A 21985-nucleotide genomic window follows, 5' to 3' on the forward strand; every position below is an offset into this window, starting at 1 on the left:
TGAGCCACCACGCCCGGCCTATATTTCCTTATTTCGAAACTATTACAGGATGGGCATGGTGGCTCACACAAGTAATCCCAACACTTTGGGAGGCTGAGTGGGGAGGATCGCTTGAGCCCAGGAGTTCAAATCCAGCCTGGGAAACACAGTGAGCTTCTGTCCCTATTTTAAAAAAATATAATTACAAAGCTCCAGTATTCAAAATAGTTTGGTACTGGCATAAAGACCAACATAAAGACCAACAGAACAATAGAGAGCCCAGGAATACATCCTCACATAGAAGGTCAAATGATTTTCAACAAAGATGCCAAAACTACACAATGGGAAAAGGACAGTCTCTTCAACAAATGTGTTAGGAAAACTGAATAACCACATGCAAAAGAATGAAAAATGGGCCCTTATTTAACATGATATACAAAAACTGACTCAAAATAGATTAAAGACCTAACCAGTAAGGCCATAAACTAAAACTCCTAGAAGAAAATAGAGGGGAAAAGCTTCATGACATTGGATTTGACAACAATTTATTGAATGTGACACCAAAAACACAGGCAATAAGAGCAAAAATAGGCAAATAAGACTACATTAAACTTGAAAACTTCTGCACATCAGAGAAACAATCAACAGAATAAAAAGATAACCTGCAAAATGGGAGAAAGTATTTACAAACCATATATTGGGTAGGGTGTTAATATCCAAAATAAAGACCTCCTATAACCTAGTAACAAAAAAAATTAACCCAATTTTTTAAATGGGCAAAGGACTTGAATAGACATTTCTCCAGAGAAGATAAACAACCAACAATCATATGAAAAGATGCTCAACATCACTTTCTTCAAGGAAATGAAAATCAAAACCACAATGAGGTACTACTTCACAGCCACTAGAAAGGCCTACTTACATCCATTAGAATTTTTTCTATATCAAAAAATCAGAAAATGCGTGTTGAAGAGGTTTGGAGAAATTGGAATGCTTGTGCACCACTGGTGGGACTGTAAAACAATATAGCTTCTATGGAAAATAGTATGGAGTTTCCTCAAAGATTAAAAAAATAGATTTACCATATGATCGAGCAATTCCACTTCTGGATATATCTCCAAATGAACCGAAAACAGGATCTCAAAGAAATATTTGTACTCATATTCACTGCAGCATTATTCACAATAACTAAGATGTGGAAGCAACCAAATCCCCACTGTGGTGGAAGAGATAAGTAAAACATGGTATATACATACAAAGAAATATTATTCAGCCTTAAAAAAATAAGGAAATCCCATCATCTGCCACAACATGGATGAACCCTGAGGACACTGTGTAGAGTAAAATAAGCCAATCACAAAAAGTCAAATACTGCATGATTTCAGTTATATGACGTACTCAAATTCACAGAAGTAGGAAGTAGAATGGTGGCTGCTGGAGGCTGAGAGGAGGGGAAAATGAATTGTTGTTCAACAGGTATGGAATTTCAGTCACACAAGATGAAGAAGTTCTAGAGATCTGCTGTACAATAACATGCATAGTTACCAATACTGTAATATATACTTAAAAACTGTCAAAAAGATACATTTATGTGTTTTTTTAACCACACAAAAATATTTTATGTAGTTTTTAAAATTACATCTGCATTCTGAGCCTTTCCACAAGGCTTTCTATAGGCTGGATTATAGCAAAGTTTTGTGATGTTTTCATTTGGTACTTTATTTTTTGAGACAGAGTATCACTCTTGTTGCCCAGGCTGAAGTGCAGTGGCATTATCTCCGCTCACTGCAACCTCCGCCTCCTGGGTTCAAGAGATTCCCCTGCCTCAGCCTCCTGAGTAGCTGGGATTACAGGCACCCACCACCACCCCTGGCTAATTTTTTGTATTTTTAGTAGAGATGGGGTTTCATCATGTTGGTCAGGCTGGTCTCAAACTCCTGACTTTAGATGATCCACCCACCTTCGCTTTCCAAAGCACTGGGATTACAGGTGTGAGCCACAGTGCCCGGGGCTTGTTTGGCACTTAATATAGTTTCTTTTTTACATATAGATCTCTGATTTTTGAAGCTTATATTCTTTTTGAGACAAAGTCTCTCTTTCACCCAGGCCAGATAGCAGTGGCACAATCTCGGCTCACAGCAGCCTCTGCCTCCTGGGTTCAAGTGATTCTCATGTCTCAGCATCCTGAGTAGCTGAGACTACAGGCACTCACAACCATACCCAGCTAATTTTTTTGTATTTTTAGTAGAGATGGGGTTTCACCATGTTGGCCAGCCTGGCCTTGAACTCCTGACCTCACGTGATTTGCCCACTTCAGCCTCCCAACGTGCTGGGATTACAGGTGTGAGCCACCACATCTGACCTGAAGTTTATGCTTATACATGGTGTGAGATATGGATCTAATTAATCTTTTTCCAGCTGTCCTAGTGTCATTTATTTAGAAGTACATTTTTGTCCTAGTGATTTGTAATCTTTACTGTACACTAAATTCCCAGATATACACCTGTCTACCTCTGAACTTGTTATTCCAATGGTCTGCCTGCTAATCTGTGTGCCATACTAAACTGTTTTAATTACAGTCTCTATAGGATGTTTTAATATCTGGTACGTGTAGTCACTCCGTGTAGCTTTTCTTTCTCAGTGTTCTCTTAGCTATTCTTATATGTTTATTTTCCCAAATGAACTTCAAAAATGAGTTTTCTAACTCAATAAATAAATGTGATGCTGCTTTTACTGGCATTAGATTAGATTTGTAAAGTAATTTAGACAGACTTGGCATCTTCGTGGTGTTAAACCGCCCTAAGAACAATAGATGTCTTTCCGTTTACTAGATCTACTTTTTTGTCTTTCAGGGTTTTAAAGTTTTTTTCATAAAGGTTTTAGACATTTCTTAAGTTTATCCCTAAATATATTTTACCTTTAGTGCTTTTGTAAATGAAGTTTGCTGTACTATTGTATCTTTTAACTGCTTATTATTTGCATATGTGAAGGTTGTTGATTTCTGTACTAATGTTGTATCTTGCTGACCAAATTGTTTTAATTCTGTCATTGATTCACTTGAGTTTTCTAGATAAATATCTTATAAACCGTAAATACAGTTTTACTTCTTTTCTAATTCTTACACTTCTCACTGATTTTTCTCGTCCATCTGCATTGGCAAATACCTATGGTACAATTAAAATGTTAGTATCTTTAGGATTAAAAAAAAAAAAAGCCCTTGCAAGTAAGGTGGGGTTGAGGGGGGAAGAACAACCCAACATAAAAAAAAATAGAGGCTGGGCGCGGTGGCTCACGCCTGTAATCCCAGCACTTTGGGAGGCAGATACAGGTGGATCACGAGGTCAGGAGATCGAGACCATCCTGGCTAACACGGTGAAACCTCATCTCTACTAAAAAATACAAAAAATTAGCTGGGCATGGTGGCAGGCGCCTGTAGTCCCAGCTACTCAGGAGGCTGAGGCAGGAGAATGGCGTGAACCCAGGAGGTGGAGCTTGCACTGAGTCGAGATAGGGCCACTGCACTCCAGCCTGGGCAACAGAGCGAGACTCCATCTCGAAAAAAATAAACAAATAAATAAAATAAAATAAAATAAAAAATAGGCTTAGGCAATGGACAGGTAGTTTACAGAAGCAGCACAAATGGCCAGTAAACATATCTCCAAATGTCCAATCTCATTCGTAACAAAAGAAATAATAATACCTTTACCACCAAGATAAGAGAGTAGCCACTTCCTCCCACATCTATGGATAACACTGAAACATTTCTTTTCTCATCTTTCCAAAAAAGATAAGTGGAATATGTTATTTTTAGTCTCAAAGTAACTGCTCCTATTCTTTTTATTTTTTGAGAGGGAGTGTCGAAATGTTGCCCAGGCTGGAGTGCAGTGGCATGATGTCGGCTCACTGCAAGCTCCGCCTCCTGGGTTCAAGCAATTCTGCCTCAGTCTCTCGCGTAGCTGGGACTACAGGCGCATGCCACCATGCCTGGCTAATTTTTGTATTTTTAGTAGAAACGGGTTTTGGTCAGGCTGGTCTCCAACTCCTGACCTCAAGTGATCCACCTGCCTCAGCCTCCCAAAATGCTGGGATTACAGGCGTGAGCCACCGTGCCTGGCCAGCTGCTCCTATTCTTGGCTTATTTTTACAAAGTGGTTAGCATATGATCCATGAGTGGCACAGCTGGGCTTTAAGGACCAGGGCGAGAACTGAGACCAAGTGCCCTTACCTGTTAGGATTTTTCCATAGACAGACAGATAGGGATAGAGGGAAAGGCAGATGTGTAGGTGGGTTGTGTCATAAAGCAGAGAGGTATAGTTCAAGGAATTCCTTGCAAGCCAACAAGCAGTCATGTCATTTTTCCTTAATTTCTAAGGTACTGACCTCTTACAAAAACAGCAATGACTAATGTCTTAAATAGGATATCACAATACTAATTAGGGCACTACTCAGTGCAGGGTGGAGAGGAAGAGGAGGGGATATTGTAATTTTCCATTTCACATTCCCCTGCTTTGATAAATTATGTTTCTTCTGCCTGGAATATCCAAATAACTATCCATCCTTCAAAATGGCTCAGACATCACCACCTCCATTCTGAAGCCCATTCTTGACACCGCATGCCTTCCCGTCTCCCTCTTCTGTGTCACCTCTGTACCTTGTATTGAGGTGGGGAAAGAAAAAAAAAAAACCCTCCACCCTAGGCAACATGGTGAAACCCTGCCTCCACAAAATATACAAAAATTATCCAGGCATGGCAGGGTTTGTCTGTAGTCCCAGCTACTAGAGCTAAGGAGGGACGATAGTTTGAGCCCAGGAGGCGGAGGTTGGAGTGAGCTGACTGTCACTCCACTGCAACCTAGACAACAGAGCCGGACCCTGTCCCCCACCCCACCCCCCAAAAAAAAGAGATGGACAAGAAAAACAGAAGAAAAACTCCTATGTTTTCATCTAGGTTTCTCTAGCAATCTAACATTTTTCTCAAATTATAGGAAATCTACAATAAATGCTTGCTGAACTGAATTCAACTTACCTTCTACAGCATGAGGAATGTATCAAAAATAAAATGATTTTGGTGTGCCAGTGCCAGTCATCACCAGATCAGAGATTAGATTTGGACAGAGACAGAAAAGTTCACAATTAGGGTGGCAAAGCAAGTTAGTACTGCATTTGGCTCCCAGCATTAAATCAGAAGAATCCATACTTAGAGTAAAAGTCACTAAGAACAGTAACTAGGCCCGGCATGGTGGCTCACACCTGTAATCCCAGCACACTGAGAGGCCAGGGTGGGTGGATCACTTGAGGCCAGGAGTTTGAGACCAGCCTGGCCAACATAGGGAAACCTCATCTTTATTAAAAATACAAAAATTAGCTGGGTGTGGTGGCATGTGCCTGTAATCCTAGCTACTCGGGAGACTGAGGCATGAGAATTACTTTAACCCAGGAGGCGGAGGTTGCAATGAGCCAAGATAGCACCACTACATTCCAGCCTGGGCAACAGAGTGAGACTCTTGTCTTAAAAGTAATAATAATAATAGATAGGGCGCAGTGGCTCACGCCTGTAATTCCAGCACTTTGGGAGGCCAAGGCAGGTGGATCACGAGGTCAGGAGTTCGAGACCAGCCTGGCCAATATGGTGAAACCCCGTCTCTACTAAAAGTACAAAAATTAGTTGGGTGTGGTGGCACGCGCCTGTAGTCCCAGCTACTTGGGAGGCTGAGGCAGAAGAATCACTTGAATCCAGGAGGCAGAGGTTGCAGTGAGCTGAGATCGTGCCACTGCACTCCAGCCTGGGCAACAGAGCGAGACTCTATCTCAAAATAAATACAGAAAATAAATAAATAAAATAATTAAGATCTTAAAATCTATCTTTAAAATTTACAATATGCATACATTTTATGTTATTTTACTATAATAAAAGATTGAAAAAAATACACATTGCAAAAATATCTAAACATATATAATGCTAAAGTAAAAATTTTCCCTAGACCCACCACTTCCCAAAAATAATCCTGCCTCAATAGTTTGGTATATATTTTTCCAGGTCTCCATGTTTATAAACATAGTAGCATATGTTTATATTATTATAACATAATAATGTTATAAATATTACAAGTATAAACATATTATTTATAAAAATCAGATTATATGCTACATACTGTCTTGCCTTTACTATTTAAAAAGTATATTTTGGGCTAGGCAAGATGGTTCACCACTATAATCCCAGCACCTGGGGGAGGCCAAGGTGGGAGGATTGCTTAAAATCAGGAGTTCAAGACCAGCGTGGGCAACAAAGTGAGATCCCATCTCAACAAAAAATAAAGTAAGTTGGCCAGGCACAGTGGCTCACGCCTGTAATCCCAGCACTTTGGGAGGCCGAGGCGGGCGGATTACAAGGTCAGGAGATCGAGACCATCCTGGCTAACATGGTGAAACCCCGCCTCTACTAAAAACACAAAAAATTAGCCGGGCGTGGTGGTGGGTGTCTGTAGTCCCAGTTACTCGGGAGGCTGAGGCAGGAGAATGGCGTGAACCCAAGAGGCAGAGCCTGCAGTGAGCCAAAATCGTGCCACTGCACTCCAGCCTAGGCGACAGAGCAAAACTCTATCACAAAAAAATTAAAATAAAATAAGTTAACCTGGCACAGTAGCGTGTGCCTGTAGTTCCAGCTACTTGAGAGGCTGAGGCAGGAAGACTGCTTGCACCCAGGAGTTAGACACTGCACTGAGCCATGATTGTGCCATTGTGTTCCAGCCTGAGTGACAGAGACCCTGTCTCAAAAAAAAAAAACAAAAAAGGATGTTGTGCATCCTTCCACATTTGCACAAATACATCTACCTCAAGTTAACTTTCATAAAATTTTATTGTGTGAACATTCTATGACTTATTTAACCATTGGACTATATATAATACCACAACAAACAGCTTTGTATATGTATGTATATATCTTTATGCACAAGTTGTTTATATAAAATGAATTCTTAGAAGCAAAATTTCTGGATAAAGAGCATGACTATTTAAAATTTTAAAGATATTGCCAAACTGTTGGGCTATTACTTTCAAGACATTACCAACTTATTTTTAGCTCTGAAATGAAATAATTTTATACTGCATTTATACTGATTATACAATTGTAGCATCCTTGGAATTTACTTAGTTGAATCACGATTGCATATTTAATTGAATCTATGATGTCATCTTGTATAAAACATTCTGATTTTAGGTATGTTAAAAGTGAGAAAAATGTCCTCCTTATATTAGAAGGAAAAATGATTCCTAGCTATCTTAGAAAATGATTAATCACTTCTACTGAGAAAGTAACAGACAACAGCAAATCAAATTTTTAAATTTACTAATTAAAAAGAGTACATTTCCAAAGTATTTTTATATGTGATATGAAACATGTAATGGCAAACTGGACAAAGCTAGGGAATTATTCACATTAAGAAAGCTTTAGAAGGCCTGTAACATCTGGATAATTAGTAATTACAGAGCATGTTTTTTCCTGTCACAGGTATTCACAGCAACAGATCACAAAACAAATCAAGCCACCCAACTATTTTCTAACATGATAAACCTTGACCCATACACCAGTGTCAAAAAGAGATGGTCAGTTATCTATTAGCAAAGACTCCTATTGATAACAACAGGCAGCTCTCTTAACTGAATTTGACTCATTCAACACCACACAATTCATCTTGATCTTTGATAAAGAAGTCACTTCCAGAGTTCAGTCCCCAGACACAAGTGACTTTGGACATTTCTCCCAGAAGCATGTGGAAGCTGGGTATCATTTTCCAGTACTCATGTTTGAGCTGAATAAGGTAATACAAATACTCCCCTAACGTCCTGTTTTATTTTTGTTGTTTTGTTTGAAGTACCTAACTTCTCAAGAGATTAACATCAAGAGAGTCAGAATGACTTAAAATAAGATCACGTTCCATCTCAGGCATTAATTTGTGTTTTCTACATTTGAGACCATACTACGCGTATGGAGGTGCATCATGCCTGGATGTGCAGGAAAAAGAAATATACTAATAAGGTAGTATACTTGAAATGTAAGCTCCCTCTTGGCTAAAGCACAAAGAATGGAATCAGGTCAGATAATCTAAACTCTGAATAAAGGTAAGTTCTTTATACTGTGTCTGAAATGTGAACACTAAGTCTATTTAGATTTAATTATGATTGGATGAAATGTTATAGGTGTTAATAAGCCTCCATCAAATAAGAAAGGGTTTTATAAGTACACTTATCAGCATTAATATAAAATCCTTCTTATGTAGCCATCACTTTATTCCGAATTGTTGCAATTTTTATTAAACATACCCTATATTCTTCAGTTATTTTTGCACATGACATGTAAATGTAACCCTTTCTATGACTGGAGTAGCAAACAGATATAAGTTCAGCTCCCATCAATCTCCACTACTTATCTGCCCCACCTCTGCAGCTGCTGCTGGTCTCTTCTCAAATGATCCTCCTGCCTCGGCCTCCCTGAGTGCTGGGATTACAGGTACGAGCCACCCCTGCTGATTTCTTCTTATTAAGAGAAGCCCGAATTCTCAGAGACTCAATTTCTTTCACATCCTGAGCTTTCTTTCGCTATTTAGTTGAGCAATTCCTAATACACTGAAAAATTTGATTTTCACCCAAAGTCTATGCTTGCATCCTCTTTTCACATTCCCCTCCTGATAGGATTGCAGGACCCTCATAGCTTTCAATATCTTCAAGGTTTTTAAATCACTTTTTCTCCCCTACTTCACCTCATTCTGGCCTACTTCTTGCTACTATCCTTTAAACACACACACACGCACATGCACATACACACAGAAAAACTCCCAGTGAGATGAACATACAACTGTTAAAAACTCTCCAGTACACCAGCACCTAGCCAACAATCTCCACAGTCAGCTGACTAGTATCTGATCCACAGCATACACTTTCTAATACTTGGGATAATCAAAAAGCAATGGTGCAAAAGAGCAGGGACTAGATTACAGCTGGGTTTTAACAGGTGAAGCTCAAAATTTTATAGTACTAAATAAGCTCACAAAAAACTTTTTCACATTTGATTGGCTTGGATACAGAATGTTGAAAATCACCCTTCTGGATCCTTAATAATCCTTTATTACATGCTGTAAAAACAAAGAAAAAGGAAGGTAAAACACACACACACACTCCCAGAAGGCCAGGGATGAAAGCTGTGAAGGCTAAAAACCCTTCTGGACAGGTTGGAGCATGCTGCTGCTGAACCTGGGCTCCAGCCTCAAAAGGCAACACTAGGTGGCTGGAAAATCAGGCTTAGGTGATTGGCAACAAAGGGGAGCACCTGAATGCTTTGCTACTTCCAGCCCTCCGTTTCTCTAATCCATTCCTTAACTAGTAACTACTACGTGTTTTGGGTTTTTTTTTTGAGACGGAGTCTCACTCTGTCGCCCAGACTGGAGTGCAGTGGCGCGATCTTGGCTCACTGCAAGCTCCACCTCCCGGGTTCACGTCATTCTCCTGCCTCAGCCGCTCGAGCAGATGAGAGTACGAGCGCCCGTCACCATGCCTGGCTAATTTTTTTGTATTTTTAGTAGAGATGGGGTTTCACTGTGTTAGCCAGGATGGTCTCGAACTCCTGACCTCAAGTGATCCACCCACCTTGGCCTCCCAAAGTGCTAGGATTACAGGCGTGAGCCACCCCACCTGGCCTACTAGTAAATACTTCTATTCTCTTCTTTCTGCAAAATATCTATTTAGCTCTTATACATGGAAGGCCCTGTGCCAAGGCACTCCAGTCTATAGCTGGAGTGAGCTACTGAAACAAATACAAATCTGATGATGTTACTGCTCTGCTGAAAATCCTTCAGTGACATTCAAGATCCCACAAGATCTGGTCTCTGGTAATCCTTCTAGCCTCATCTCCTACCTCTTTCTGGCCCTTGCATTCTAAGTTCTGAACACTATTTCCCTGGCTAACTCTTGCTTGTCTACCATGACTCAGCTTAGATGTCTTGTTCTCTGAGCAAGCCTCTCTTGATCACTCAAGACCAGTTTAGGTATAAAATTACCACCTCTATTTTTTTTCCCCGACTGGACACTTCTCATCCTTTTCTCCTTCTGTCTGTGAAAGTATCTATCTAGTAAAACCAGCTCACAAAATAGCTGATGCAGCTCTTCAACTGTGTCCTTTCCTCATTTTCTCTAAAGCAGTTTTTGAGAGGATGTGATACAGACTGTGTTTTTCAGTTCAAGAAAATGTTAAGGCAACCTTGGTCAGTACAAAGAAGACAAAAATCTGAAGAAAATAAATAATATCTCCATTAGTCTTTTTGCTTAATTCTGCCACTTCTTAAAACAAGAAATGTGCCGCAGAGACTACTCTTGGTGCAGTGGACAGGAAGTGGGCATCGGAAGGGCCTGCTGCACCACACATGCTCTAGGGATCTACCAGTCGCTCCTCTGCTTATCAAAGCTGCACACCTGGTACTGGCCGCCAGGTGGTCCTGAGCACAGTGCAAGCAGGAGTATGCTCCTGCTGCCAGACAGGCACACCTTGCTCCTTCCCTTCCTGTAGGTACTTTTTGGGTTAGAAGAAATAACTAATTTGAAATTTCATTGAGAGTTTTCTTTCAGCTCCATCAATTAAGAGAGACCAGTTACGCAATAGCTCTAGCTCTGGCAAACACAGAAGGGCCTGCCTCTTCCAATAGAATCCACTGAGCTCTCCCAGTACCACCCATGAGACCCAACCCTCCACTTTCTTATTTATTTATTTATTCACATGGCCTTTGCGCTTGCATGCTTGTCTGGTCTCTTCTTAAACTGTTAAATTCCTTGAGGGCAGAAACAGTCTATTTTTTTTTGAGACGGAGTCTCACTCTGTCGCCCAGGCTGGAGTAGTACAGTGGTGGGATCTCAGCTCACTGCAAGCTCCACCTCCCGGGTTCAAGTGATTCTCCTGCCTCAGCCTCCTGAGTAGCTGGGATTACAGGCGCCCACCACCATGCCCCACTAATTTTTGTATTTTTAGTACAGACGAGGTTTCACCATGTTGGCCAAGCTGGTCTCAAACTCCTGATCTCAAGTGATCTGCCCACCTCAGTCTCCCAAAGTGCTGGGGTTACAAGCGTGAGCCATGTCACCTAGCTGGAAACAGTCTTAGGTACTGTTCCCTTTCCAGCAAATTACTGAGTACCTACTATACCTGACACATAGTCGGGTACAAAATAAATGACTGGTGAATGAGTTAATATAGAGTTGTTGTTGCCTCATGGGTGGGGGGAAAAACAAGTATTGGAAGCTCTCAGGATACACAGTTTATACTATTGTTAGGAAAACGATTCAGCTGGTCATTCTGCAGCTTCTCCTCACCTGATCGATATCGTTCATCCCTGGCTCCCCCAGATCGAGTTCGGTGGTACTTAGAGGGAGCAGAAGTTTGAGCTGCAGGTGGAGCAGGTGTCTGGTTTCTAAGTTCTTTCTGTACTGCTGAATCAGTTTCTAAAAAAGGAAGTTTAAAAGATGGTTATCCAGTAACAGTAATAGCTAATATTTTCTTTTTTTTTTTTATTTTTTCTTTTTTTCTATTTTTAGTGTTATAGCTAATATTTTCTAAAGCCCTTTAAGCATTCCCACTACACTCTGAGCTAGGTACTATTACCCCATTCACAGCAAAGGGCTAGAGAGTTTTAATATAAATACATAAACATGATGCAAAGACATCCAAACTAAAAAATATCATCGTAGAGCCTTAAATGTCAACAGGCTGATAAGAGAGGAATAGCCAGAAGACAAATGTTAAATTAAAAAGCCATTCTAGAGACTCCAAAGAGAGGCAGTAGTGACGGGGAGCTGACTGCATATGACCCCCAATGCTAAACAGTGAGACAACGAATAGCCTGGGGAGCCTTAGCTACCATACCGTCAGTCACTCCAGATAAACATAATTCAAGCAAAAACAGGGTGATTATGCAAGCACAGCTTCAAGTCTATTAGCCCTTCTTCCAACTGAACTCATCACTGACCCTGCCCTGTCCCCATACTCTGCCCTCCCAAAATATACTGTCTTATCAAGAATATAGGGATGGGGTAAATAAACAGAAAAACACTAAGTTCTGATGTTTTCCTGCCTTTTTATCTCAAATGATCAATTCCAAATTTGTTTCTTAAAAAAATTACAATAAGAAAATGTAACATGAGATGTACGTTTTTAACAAAATTTTGAGTGTAAAATACAGTACTATTAATATCTTATTAGTATTAATAAGGCACAATGTTATAAAGCAGAACTTACTAATCTTGGATAACTGAAACTTTATACCTGCAGAACAGCAATGTCTCATTTCCCGCTCCCTATATCCCCCAGCAACCACCATTCTACTCTCCGCTTTTATGAGTTTGACTCTCTTAGATATCCCATATAAGTGGAATCATGCAGTATTTGTTCTTCTGTTACTGCTTTATTTCCCTCAGCATAATGTCCTCCAGGTTCACCCATGTTGTCACATATTGCAGGATTTCCTTCTTTAAGGCTTATTTTAAGTTTCTGAAATAGCACCTAGTTATGCCCAGCAAGGCAGCTTCCACACAGCAAATTAAGTGCCCAATATATTAAGATGTCATCTACACAGCAAATGTACTGCTCCAGACCCCAGCTCAGAATCAGCCTATAAAGCCAAAAAAGTAAGGGGGGGAAAAGAAAAAGACTCAAAGCAGTGGTCTGGGGAGTACCAGCAACAGTGCTACACACCCCAGTAAACACTGATGGCATCAAAGTATTACAGGAACTGAGATTCATAATGACAATGTTTTATCATTTAAAAAGAAAAAAAAAAGCAGGTAGCATGCTGGAAAGGTCATGTGTTGGGGCTCTAGTCAACAGTCCTGGCTGAGCCCAGCCCTCCACCTGCCCTATCAAGGCAGCAAACATTTGAATGAGCCATCTTAGACCGTCCAGAGCAGCCCATCTACTACGTGAGGGGGAAGACAACCACTGAATGACCCCAGCTGGCAACCATATAGAGCAAAATAATCACTGAAATTAGCCCTGCCCAAATTCCTGGCCCACAAAACCATTATTTCTTTAAATGGCTCATACACACACACACACACACACACACACACACACACACACACACACACACACACACGGAAGAGTATATTTTAGGGTCTTCTCCACTAATGTGCTTTTATGGATCTGGAAATGCTGTTTTTGATGGTTCCTCTTAACTGAGCTTTTCATTAGAAAATATATTAACAGAGCAGAAAATGTTTCAGAAACAGATTTACAATGTCTGGGATTATAATTGAAGTTTTTATCAACCTAAATTCTCTTCAGAATCTATTTCACAGAATAGCTATACTAAATTCTTAACATTTTCCATACCTTGTTACATTTTCTAGTTTTACCAATCAAAAGTAAGAAAGACTCTGTCTCAAAAAAAATTGTGGAGATTTATTCCCACCTTGGCTCACTTGCAAGGGCAATGATTTATCATGAATGGAGGCAGAAAATGAGCAGCCTGGGCAACATAGCAAGACCCTGTCTCTTAAAAAAATAATTAGCTGGGCATGGTAGCGCACATCTGTGGTCCCAGCTTCCTGGGAGGCTAAGACAGGAGGATCACTTGAGTCTGGGAGGTCGAGGTTGCAGTGAGCCGTGATCAAACCATTGCCCTCCAGCTTGGGGAACAGAGCAAGACCCTGCCTCAAGAAAAAAAGAAAATGCTGAAAGCAAATGCAGTAAAATATTAACAGAAATTATCCTGGGTGATGAGAGTTTGGATAATTTACATATTTTTTCACAGGTTTTACAAGTTTTCTGTAATTTAGAAAAGCTCTTTTTCTGAATGTAAAATTGATGCTTACCACAGGATATCAAGAAAATAGTTAAGTATAAAGAATAAAATTTAAATTGTATCAGATTTTCTTAATTATAAGGTCATAACCATGTACAACAGATCCCTACCCAAAATCAGTTAAAACAATATTTACTTGTCAGCTTCCTAAATTATGACACTGAGTAGGCTTTTCCAACTTCCTATTTTTATTTATTTATTTATTTTTTGAGACAAAGTCTTGCTCTGACGCCCAGGTTAGAGTGCAGTGGCACAACCTCTGCCTACTGTAACCTTCACCTCCTGGGCTCAAGCGATTCTCCTGCCTCAGCCTCCCGAGTAGCTGGGATTATAGTGCCCACCACCATGCCCAACTAATTTCCTTTTGTATTTTTAGTAGAGATGGGGGTCTCACCATGTTGGCCAGGCTGGTCTTGAACTCCCAACCTCCAGTAATTTGCCCGCCTCGCTGAGCCTCCCAAAGTGTTGGGATTACAGGCGTGAGCCACCACTCCTGGCCAGCTTTTCCAACTTTCTAAAAATCAATGACTTCCTTGTCCTTTCCCTGAAAACAACTGACAAATCCATGCATATTTGGAAGTAAGAGGGAGAAATGTACATCCTGGTTAGATTTTAAAAATTGTGTTGACTAGGTCAGGTGCAGTGGCTCACACCTGTAATCCCAGCAATTCGGTCCGAAGGCCGAAGTGGGCAGATCACCTGAAGTCAGGAGTTCAAGACCAGCCTGGCCAATATGGCAAAACCCTGTCTCTACTAAAAATATAAAAATTAGCGGGCGTGGTGGCATGCACCTGTAGTCTCAGCTACTTGGGGAGGCTGAGGCAGGAGAATCACTTGAACCCAGAGGCAGAGGTTGCAGTGAGCCGAGATTGTGCCACTGCACTCCAGCCTGGGTGACGGAGCAAGACTCTGTCTCAAAAAAAAAAAAAAAAAAGTGGAGATTTATTCCCATCTTGGCTCACTTGCAAGGGCAATGATTTATCATGAATGGAGGCAGAAAACAACATACAGGTTGAACACCCCAAACACCCAAATCCAAAACTTTTTGAGCTCCTGTCTATTGCTCACAGGAAACGTTCCTTGAAACATTTCTAATTTCCAATTTTCGGATTTCAGATGTTCAACTGGTACGTAAGGTAAATATTCCAAAAATTTTTTTAAAAATCTGAAATCTGAAACACTTCTAGTCCCAAGCATTTCAGATAAGGGCTACTCAACCTATATCTCAGGCCTCATCAAAAAGAGGAGGGAAGGAGTATGGGGGCATGGGAGGACAGCAGGGCATTATTTAACAGCATATGTAATATCAGCTGGGCAGGCAAGATGCTGCCTCAAGGTAAATCATTCCCTGGCCACGGTTTCACACTCCAACTAGATCTCAGAAATTACCTGGAGTGCTAAAATACAGATTACTGTGTTTTGAATAAGATATACACAGTTTAACTGCCATGGTAAGGAAAAGCTAAAAGCAAAGATGAAACTTAACTACATGTATCACCATAATGAGATACTATATGCCATTAAAAATGAAAAATATGTAGACTATGCAGATACTTCATTCCAAATAAAGTAATGCCAAGTGATAAAAGAACACAAAATATTATGTACACAATATAATTATAACTGTATGTAAAAACTATTTATATACAATTATAAGGGTCAGATGGGACAAAAAAAATCCCTAACGTATTTGGATTGAGGTACTCTCTATTTCTTTACAATTTCGTTGTTCTGCTTATAGAATGAATTATGCATAAAACCAAAGACAAATACAAATACGTGCTGGAATGGAAGCTGCCAGACTCACAAATTAAGTCTTCTTCATGACATCTAAATTCTAGCATAAAATAAAATAGAGATCCAAAGAAAAAGACAACTTGCTGATTATTACAAAGCAAGAGCTTCATTCAGGTAGGGGGTTTCTGATCTTTCAGTCTGTTATGCAGAACATCCACTAGGGGTCACCATTATGTTTAAATAGTGATGATGTTAAAAGGTTTAGTAACAATAAAAAGTACACATTTTAGGTTCAAGAACACAAAGCCTTCCTTCTCAATGACTAACATGTATATAATTTACTGTTCCTTGGCAGAAAAATACATCAGAGTCTAATATGTTTCTATTATTTGAATATGGTAAGGATGATAATCTGAAAAAAATGGTATTTAGTAGCACAAAACTGCACAGTATTTCCACTCAGGAAGATGGAAGGAAGCCACCAGCCTCCACATGTTATCTTTTAACTCTGCTTATGACTTAACAGATATTCTTACCTGCAAGAGTAACACAGTGAAACAGGATGGGCTCTGAGAACAAGGAACCTAATAGTTCAACTTCCGGGAGTTGAACAGAGCAGACATGCCTGGACACATGCCTTGGTGCTAGTGTCCAGAGAAGAAACACATTAAACAAGTGGTCACCACGTGTATACCTTTGACCTTGTGATACGTGCTAAGAAGGAAAAGAACAAGGGTCTTTTAATCCGCATAATGGGGATTTAACTTGTATTAGAATTTCAGTGAAGATGAATGTCTGTTAAAAGGAGACAGTGATGCAAAACTTAACTAGGCAGAGAGAAGGAAAAGCCACTTTATTCAAAAGCATGGTGTTTATAGAAGCCCAGTGAAGGAGAAAAGCCTTAAAGTCTAAGACCAGTGGGGCTAAAGATACAGCAAAAGGGTAGAGTGTTACAAAATCAGACTGGACTAGAAAAGTGGCCTCAGGTCACTTGCCCTAAGCCGAGGGGGCAGCCTTTGAAGAGATCTACAGGGAATGACAGAATATCAATAATACTTCCATGGCTCTTGCCTATTACCATCTCATTACGTCTTCACAACAGCACCATGTGATAGATACTATTAACGAAGCAGGATGCCCGTCACAGATTTTTCCACAGTGAGAGTGAGTCAATAATCACCTTGAATCATTACAGGGCCCTCACTCCCACACCATCCAAGAAGGATGGTAAATGTACCCTGATTGAGAGGCTAGAGCAGCTGTGAGTAATTGAGGACAGTCTTCCTTTGAAGGGTAGGTGATAAACCTCACCGCCTAGAGAAGGCAAGAGAGGAATGAGAGTGCTGGTGTCTGGAATCTGGAAAAGGGGCCACCTGCCTGTTTTCCAGGGGCAGACTCTGTAAGGAATGTGGGTTGGGAGTTCCGGGTCTGTTAAGCGGTAGGTGTCAACAGATCCTGACCCAGAGCTTCCTTGGCCACCTGACATCAGGAAAATGGTAGTGCATGAGGCTAAAAGAGCCAACACTAGGAGCTCTGCTCCACGAGTCCAAGTAGAGTACCTGGCTCCTCCTCCATAATGCATCAGAGTAGCTGATGCAGAGAACAGGCTCAGCATTACTGGCTGGTCACACAGTGAAGACCAGTTTTCAGCAGCACCCTGTGAGATGATGGAAAGCAAACAGCAGACTGTGGGGATCTTTCCCCTTTGAGTGTGAAAGTTGGATCTACCACCTCTCCTTATGCACTGCCTACGTAATCCCTGAGGGTTCTCAGACAATCTGGGAGGAAAAAGAAGCCCCAAGAGGAAAATACTGGACTTCCTTCTGATGAGATATATGGGGGCAGATATAATTGCAATGTGTGCTCCAATTCATAGGGATTCTAATACCATCCAAACCAAACAAATGAAAGCAGAACGGGGACTGGAAAAAAGATTCTATGTTCTTTCCATTATGCTATGAGCCTCATTTGGGAAGGAACTTTTAAATCAAAATGAGATAGATAAAACAAAATAGATTCCACTCCTCAAACCCTATGCATACATACACACACAGAGGCACATTGCTTACTGAGTATTTATAATTGGAAATATTCTGTGGCATTCCAAAATGCTATTCCTGATTTCAATAACTGGCTTTAAGTTCACGTCCCTTTGAATTTCCACAGTACTTTGTTTAGAGCTCTCTTACAGTACTTATTCTACTCTCTTTTGTGGTCCTCATTTGTGTAACTGTCATCTCTCCTGCTACAGTGTAAATAACCTGAAGTCAGAGGCTGGTCTTAATCATCTTGTATCTCCTGTAGTAACTGGTCCTTGGTCTTTCATATTGCAAGCATTTAGTATTTTAATTAAAATAAATAATTAAGATCTTATCTGTCTCCTCACCTCCACCAATAATAGTAGTTGGCTGGGAAAAAGAAACACAAAAATGTTGAGATAGCCATTTAAAGTTTACCTAAAAATCCTGCTTATTTGTGTATCTCCAATTCATATAAGTTGTATGCAAAAATGTGTGCCTCTCACTATCTTCATATACTTACACAACAACATTAAGGAAAATAGGGTTACACAGACTATTCCAGGAGGCATTATTAGAGGCTTGATAGAGAGAATAAAACACAAGGGTTTTCCTTTGTTTCATTTTAACTTGGTCACACTCGCACCCCTGAACAACTTCAAAGGCAGGACTGAACCTAGAAGAACTGTAATGAAAGGGGCACGGAGCAGCTGCCAAGTGCAGTGCACTTATAGGAACTGCAACACCGGGGACTGCCACTCAGCACAGTAAGCAGCAATCACAAAAGGAATCCATGTTTGGGAAAAACCTTTGGGTCACCAGAACTTCTTATCAAGACAAGCTAAAGAGTATCAACAAATATTAATAACTATCTTCATAAACTTATGATTTATCCCTAAAAAATAAGTAGGCAGGAGTCTGGGGGAAAAAAAATACAGAAACATACAGGCCAACAAAGAAAACATAAAAGGTAAGATCTTATTCTGAAGCAGGAGATAAACATGATTCACTTCAAAAATGAAGTGAAAGACAGAAGCAAGTTAGAGGATGAAGGAAGAAAATCAAATATACAAAGGTCACAAATAATCTCAAATACATTAAGACAAAAGAGAATGAGCAGTACCCTGCCTCTCCTTTTCTTTCTGTTCATTTCTGTTGTTACAAATCTTGTAGTATTATTTAAAACAGATGCACCAACTTCATTTAAAAATTAAAGAAACGCTAGAATATCATTTGAGAATTGATATACTCTGCACAGCCTCTTAAGGTTTTAGTAGGTCTAAATTAAAAGACCTATTGAGGGTAGAGACATGTTGCCACGATCAATCTACAAGAGGAGACCACTCTACAATCTGTAGAGTGCCCTGCTTCTTGTATTACCTAACACTTTTATCTTCATAGATGTTTACTCAAGAAAATGCCAGAAAATCTAAATGCTCTTTTTAGTTCTGCAAACATTTATAGGACGCTATATATCAGGCACTAACGACAGAAACTGGGGACATGAAGAATAAAAACAATAAAAAATAATGTTCCTCCAGTAGGTGAATAAGACATACAAACAGACCATAATCTGTGGGATGGCCAAAGACAGCTCTTTTAAAATGCAACTCAGATAATGGAAGTGGGGACTATTTATAGGGCTGGTCAAAGAGGGCCTCTCCATGCCTTCCCTAATTGAACAAACCCCTAAGTAGAGTGACGGAGCAAACCAGGTAGGTTCTGGCCAGTGTCTTGTCCCATGCTGTCTCCTTAGTGTCAAAACAGTATTTGGAACACAGCAGGCACTCAGTAAATATGTACTGTCCTTAGATTTTGTCAGTAACCCCTGTAACTTTGGAATGAACTCTTTTTCTATTAAAGCTAGCTGGAATTATCAGTTACTTGTATCCAAAGTATCTTAAAGATTAGACCACAGGATCAGCACAGGGAAATTGCCTTTCTCCACAAAATCTTCCATTTTCCTGCAACTCGAAGAGTGGCCAAGAGTGACTAATTTACAGAGAAGTTAGAATGCGTGTGGTTTGAAACTTCAATTCTTTGGGCCATGCCAAAAGAGAGAGTTAATTTCCTGGCCGCTTCTCCCTGGAAGTCTGCTAATTGAGGCGTGTGGGAAGCTTTATACTTGGCCACAGGAGCTTCCAACTACTGAAAGATGTTCTGTGGGCCATTCCTTTCAAAGAGCAGACAGCTCAGAATGAGCAGGAGATGGGAGGTGTGAATCTGCCGTATCTTCATTTCTTCCATGCCTCTCAAAGTGGGAGCGTTTTGAGGCCCTGAATTTTTCATCTTTAATCTTATATATTTTAATCTATTGTTAAAAGACAGTATGGTCCTTAAATACCAGATAAGCCTTGGCTCTTGTTTAACTAAAGAAACAACTGTCAGTTCCAATGCTGGGAGGTTTCAGTGATTTTTTAGGGTAATTTTGAAGCAGCTTTTTGCCATACAGTGACTTTAGAACCTAATCCCTATGATGCTGAATTAAGTTAGCTTTTCTTATTTTTGGAGACAGGGTCTTGCTCTGTCAACCAGGTTGGCATGCAGTGGCACAATCATGGCTGACTGCAACCTCAACCTCCCAGGCTCAAGCAATCTTCCCGCCTCAGCCTCCTGAGTAGCTGGGATCCCAGGTGTGCACCAACACACGTGGCAAATTTTTTTATTTTTATTTATTTATTTATTTATTTATTTTTTTTTTGAGACGGAGTCTCGCTCTGTCGCCCAGGCTAGAGTGCAGTGGCCGGATCTCAGCTCACTGCAAGTTCCGCCTCCTGGGTTCACGCCATTCTCCTGCCTCAGCCTCCCGAGTAGCTGGGACTACAGGCGCCCGCCACCTCGCCCGGCTAGTTTTTTTTTGTTTTTTATTTTTTTGTAGAGATGAGGTCTCACTATGTTGCCCAGGCTGGTCTCAAGTGATCATCCTGCCTCAGCCTACCAAAGTGCTGGGATTATAGGCATGAGCCACTGAGCCCAGCCATCCATGCTTAATATTAACCAAACTTGTCCATACTAAATTTCTACCACTTTCTTTTTTGGTTTACTCTATTTTTTGTATGTTATTTTTCCTTACACAATGACATATTACTTGGGCCTAATGTTCTAAAAAGATGAAACGCTTCATGAATTTGCATGTCATCATTGCACAGGGGCCATACTAATCTTCTCTATATTGTTCTAGTTTTAGTATATGTACTGTCAAAGCAAGCGCTCCATTACTATTTAAATATTTTCTTCAAACTTGCGTTATCTTCCATATTTCCTGTTACACTGTTAATTTTTTCTGAAGTCCTGTTTTAAAGATTTATGTAACATTTGAGAAAAGAAATATAAAATATACATAAATATGCAACCCAAGATAACTACAAATCAATTCCACACACAAAAAAATCATTCACAAGGCAGGGAGAGGTGGCTCACACCTATAATCCCAGAACTTGAGGAGGCTGAGGCAGGAGGATTGCTTGAGCCCAGGAGTTTGAGATCAGCCTGGGCAACATAGCAAGACCCTATCTCTAATTCCTCTTTTTTTTTTCTTCTAGACGGAGTCTCGCTCTGTCACCCAGGCTGGAGTGCAGTGGCACGATCTTGGCTTACTGCAAGCTCTGCCTCCCGAGTTCACGCCATTCTCTTGCCTCAGCCTCCTGAGCAGCCGGGACTACAGGTGCCTGCCACCACGCTGGCTACTTTTTGTATTTTTAGTAGAGACGGGGTTTCACCATGTTGGCCAGGATGGTCTCGATCTCTTGAACTCATGATTGACCCGCCTCGGCCTCCCAAAGTGCTGTGATTACAGGTGTGAGCCACCGCGCCTGGTCTTACTTTTTTTTTTTTTTAAGAAAAAAAATCACTCACTAAATTTTTAGGTAAGGAGCATGTGCACATAATAATCCCAGTAATAAAATGTTGCAGTATTAACTTTTTATTTAAAAAGACACTAGTGATTAGGCCAGGTGCAGTGGCTCGTGCCTGTAATCTCAGCACTTTGGGAGGCCAAGGGAGGCAGATTACTTGAGGTCAGGAGTTCGAGACCAGCCTGGCCAACATGGTGAAACCTTGTCTCTACTGAAAATACAAAAATTAGCCGGGTGTGGTAGCACGTGCCTGTAATCCTGGCTACTCAGGAGGCTGAGGCAGGAGAATCACGTGATCCTGGGAGGTGGAGGTTGCGGTGAGCCGAGATCACGCCACTTCACTCCAGCCTGGGCAACAGAGCAAGACTCCATCTCAAAAATAATAATAATAAATAAATAAAAAGATAGTAGTGAGAATGTTACTTTTTTTTTTTTTTTGAGACACAGTCTCGCTCTGTCACCCTGGCTGGCGTGCAGTGGCACAATCTTGGCTCACTGCAATCTCCACCTCCCAGATTCAAATGATTCTCATGCTTCAGCCTCCCAAGTAGCTGGGATT

At 40.6% G+C, this 21985-nt stretch overlaps 1 protein-coding gene across 1 annotated transcript in view; it reads right to left on the reverse strand.

The window, feature by feature from the left end:
- DIP2B (DIP2 disco-interacting protein 2 homolog B (Drosophila)) overlaps positions 1-21985 on the reverse strand; it is a 280283-nt gene that overhangs the window by 101603 nt on the left and 156695 nt on the right. Inside the window, exon 3 of the mRNA XM_011936123.1 lies at positions 11332-11460. Within this exon, the coding sequence (XP_011791513.1) occupies positions 11332-11460 (129 nt within the window). The remainder of the gene's footprint in view (positions 1-11331; positions 11461-21985) is intronic.

This window comes from Colobus angolensis, unplaced genomic scaffold (genome assembly GCF_000951035.1).
Source record: "Colobus angolensis palliatus isolate OR3802 unplaced genomic scaffold, Cang.pa_1.0 Scaffold151, whole genome shotgun sequence".
Lineage (NCBI taxonomy): Eukaryota > Metazoa > Chordata > Mammalia > Primates > Cercopithecidae > Colobus > Colobus angolensis.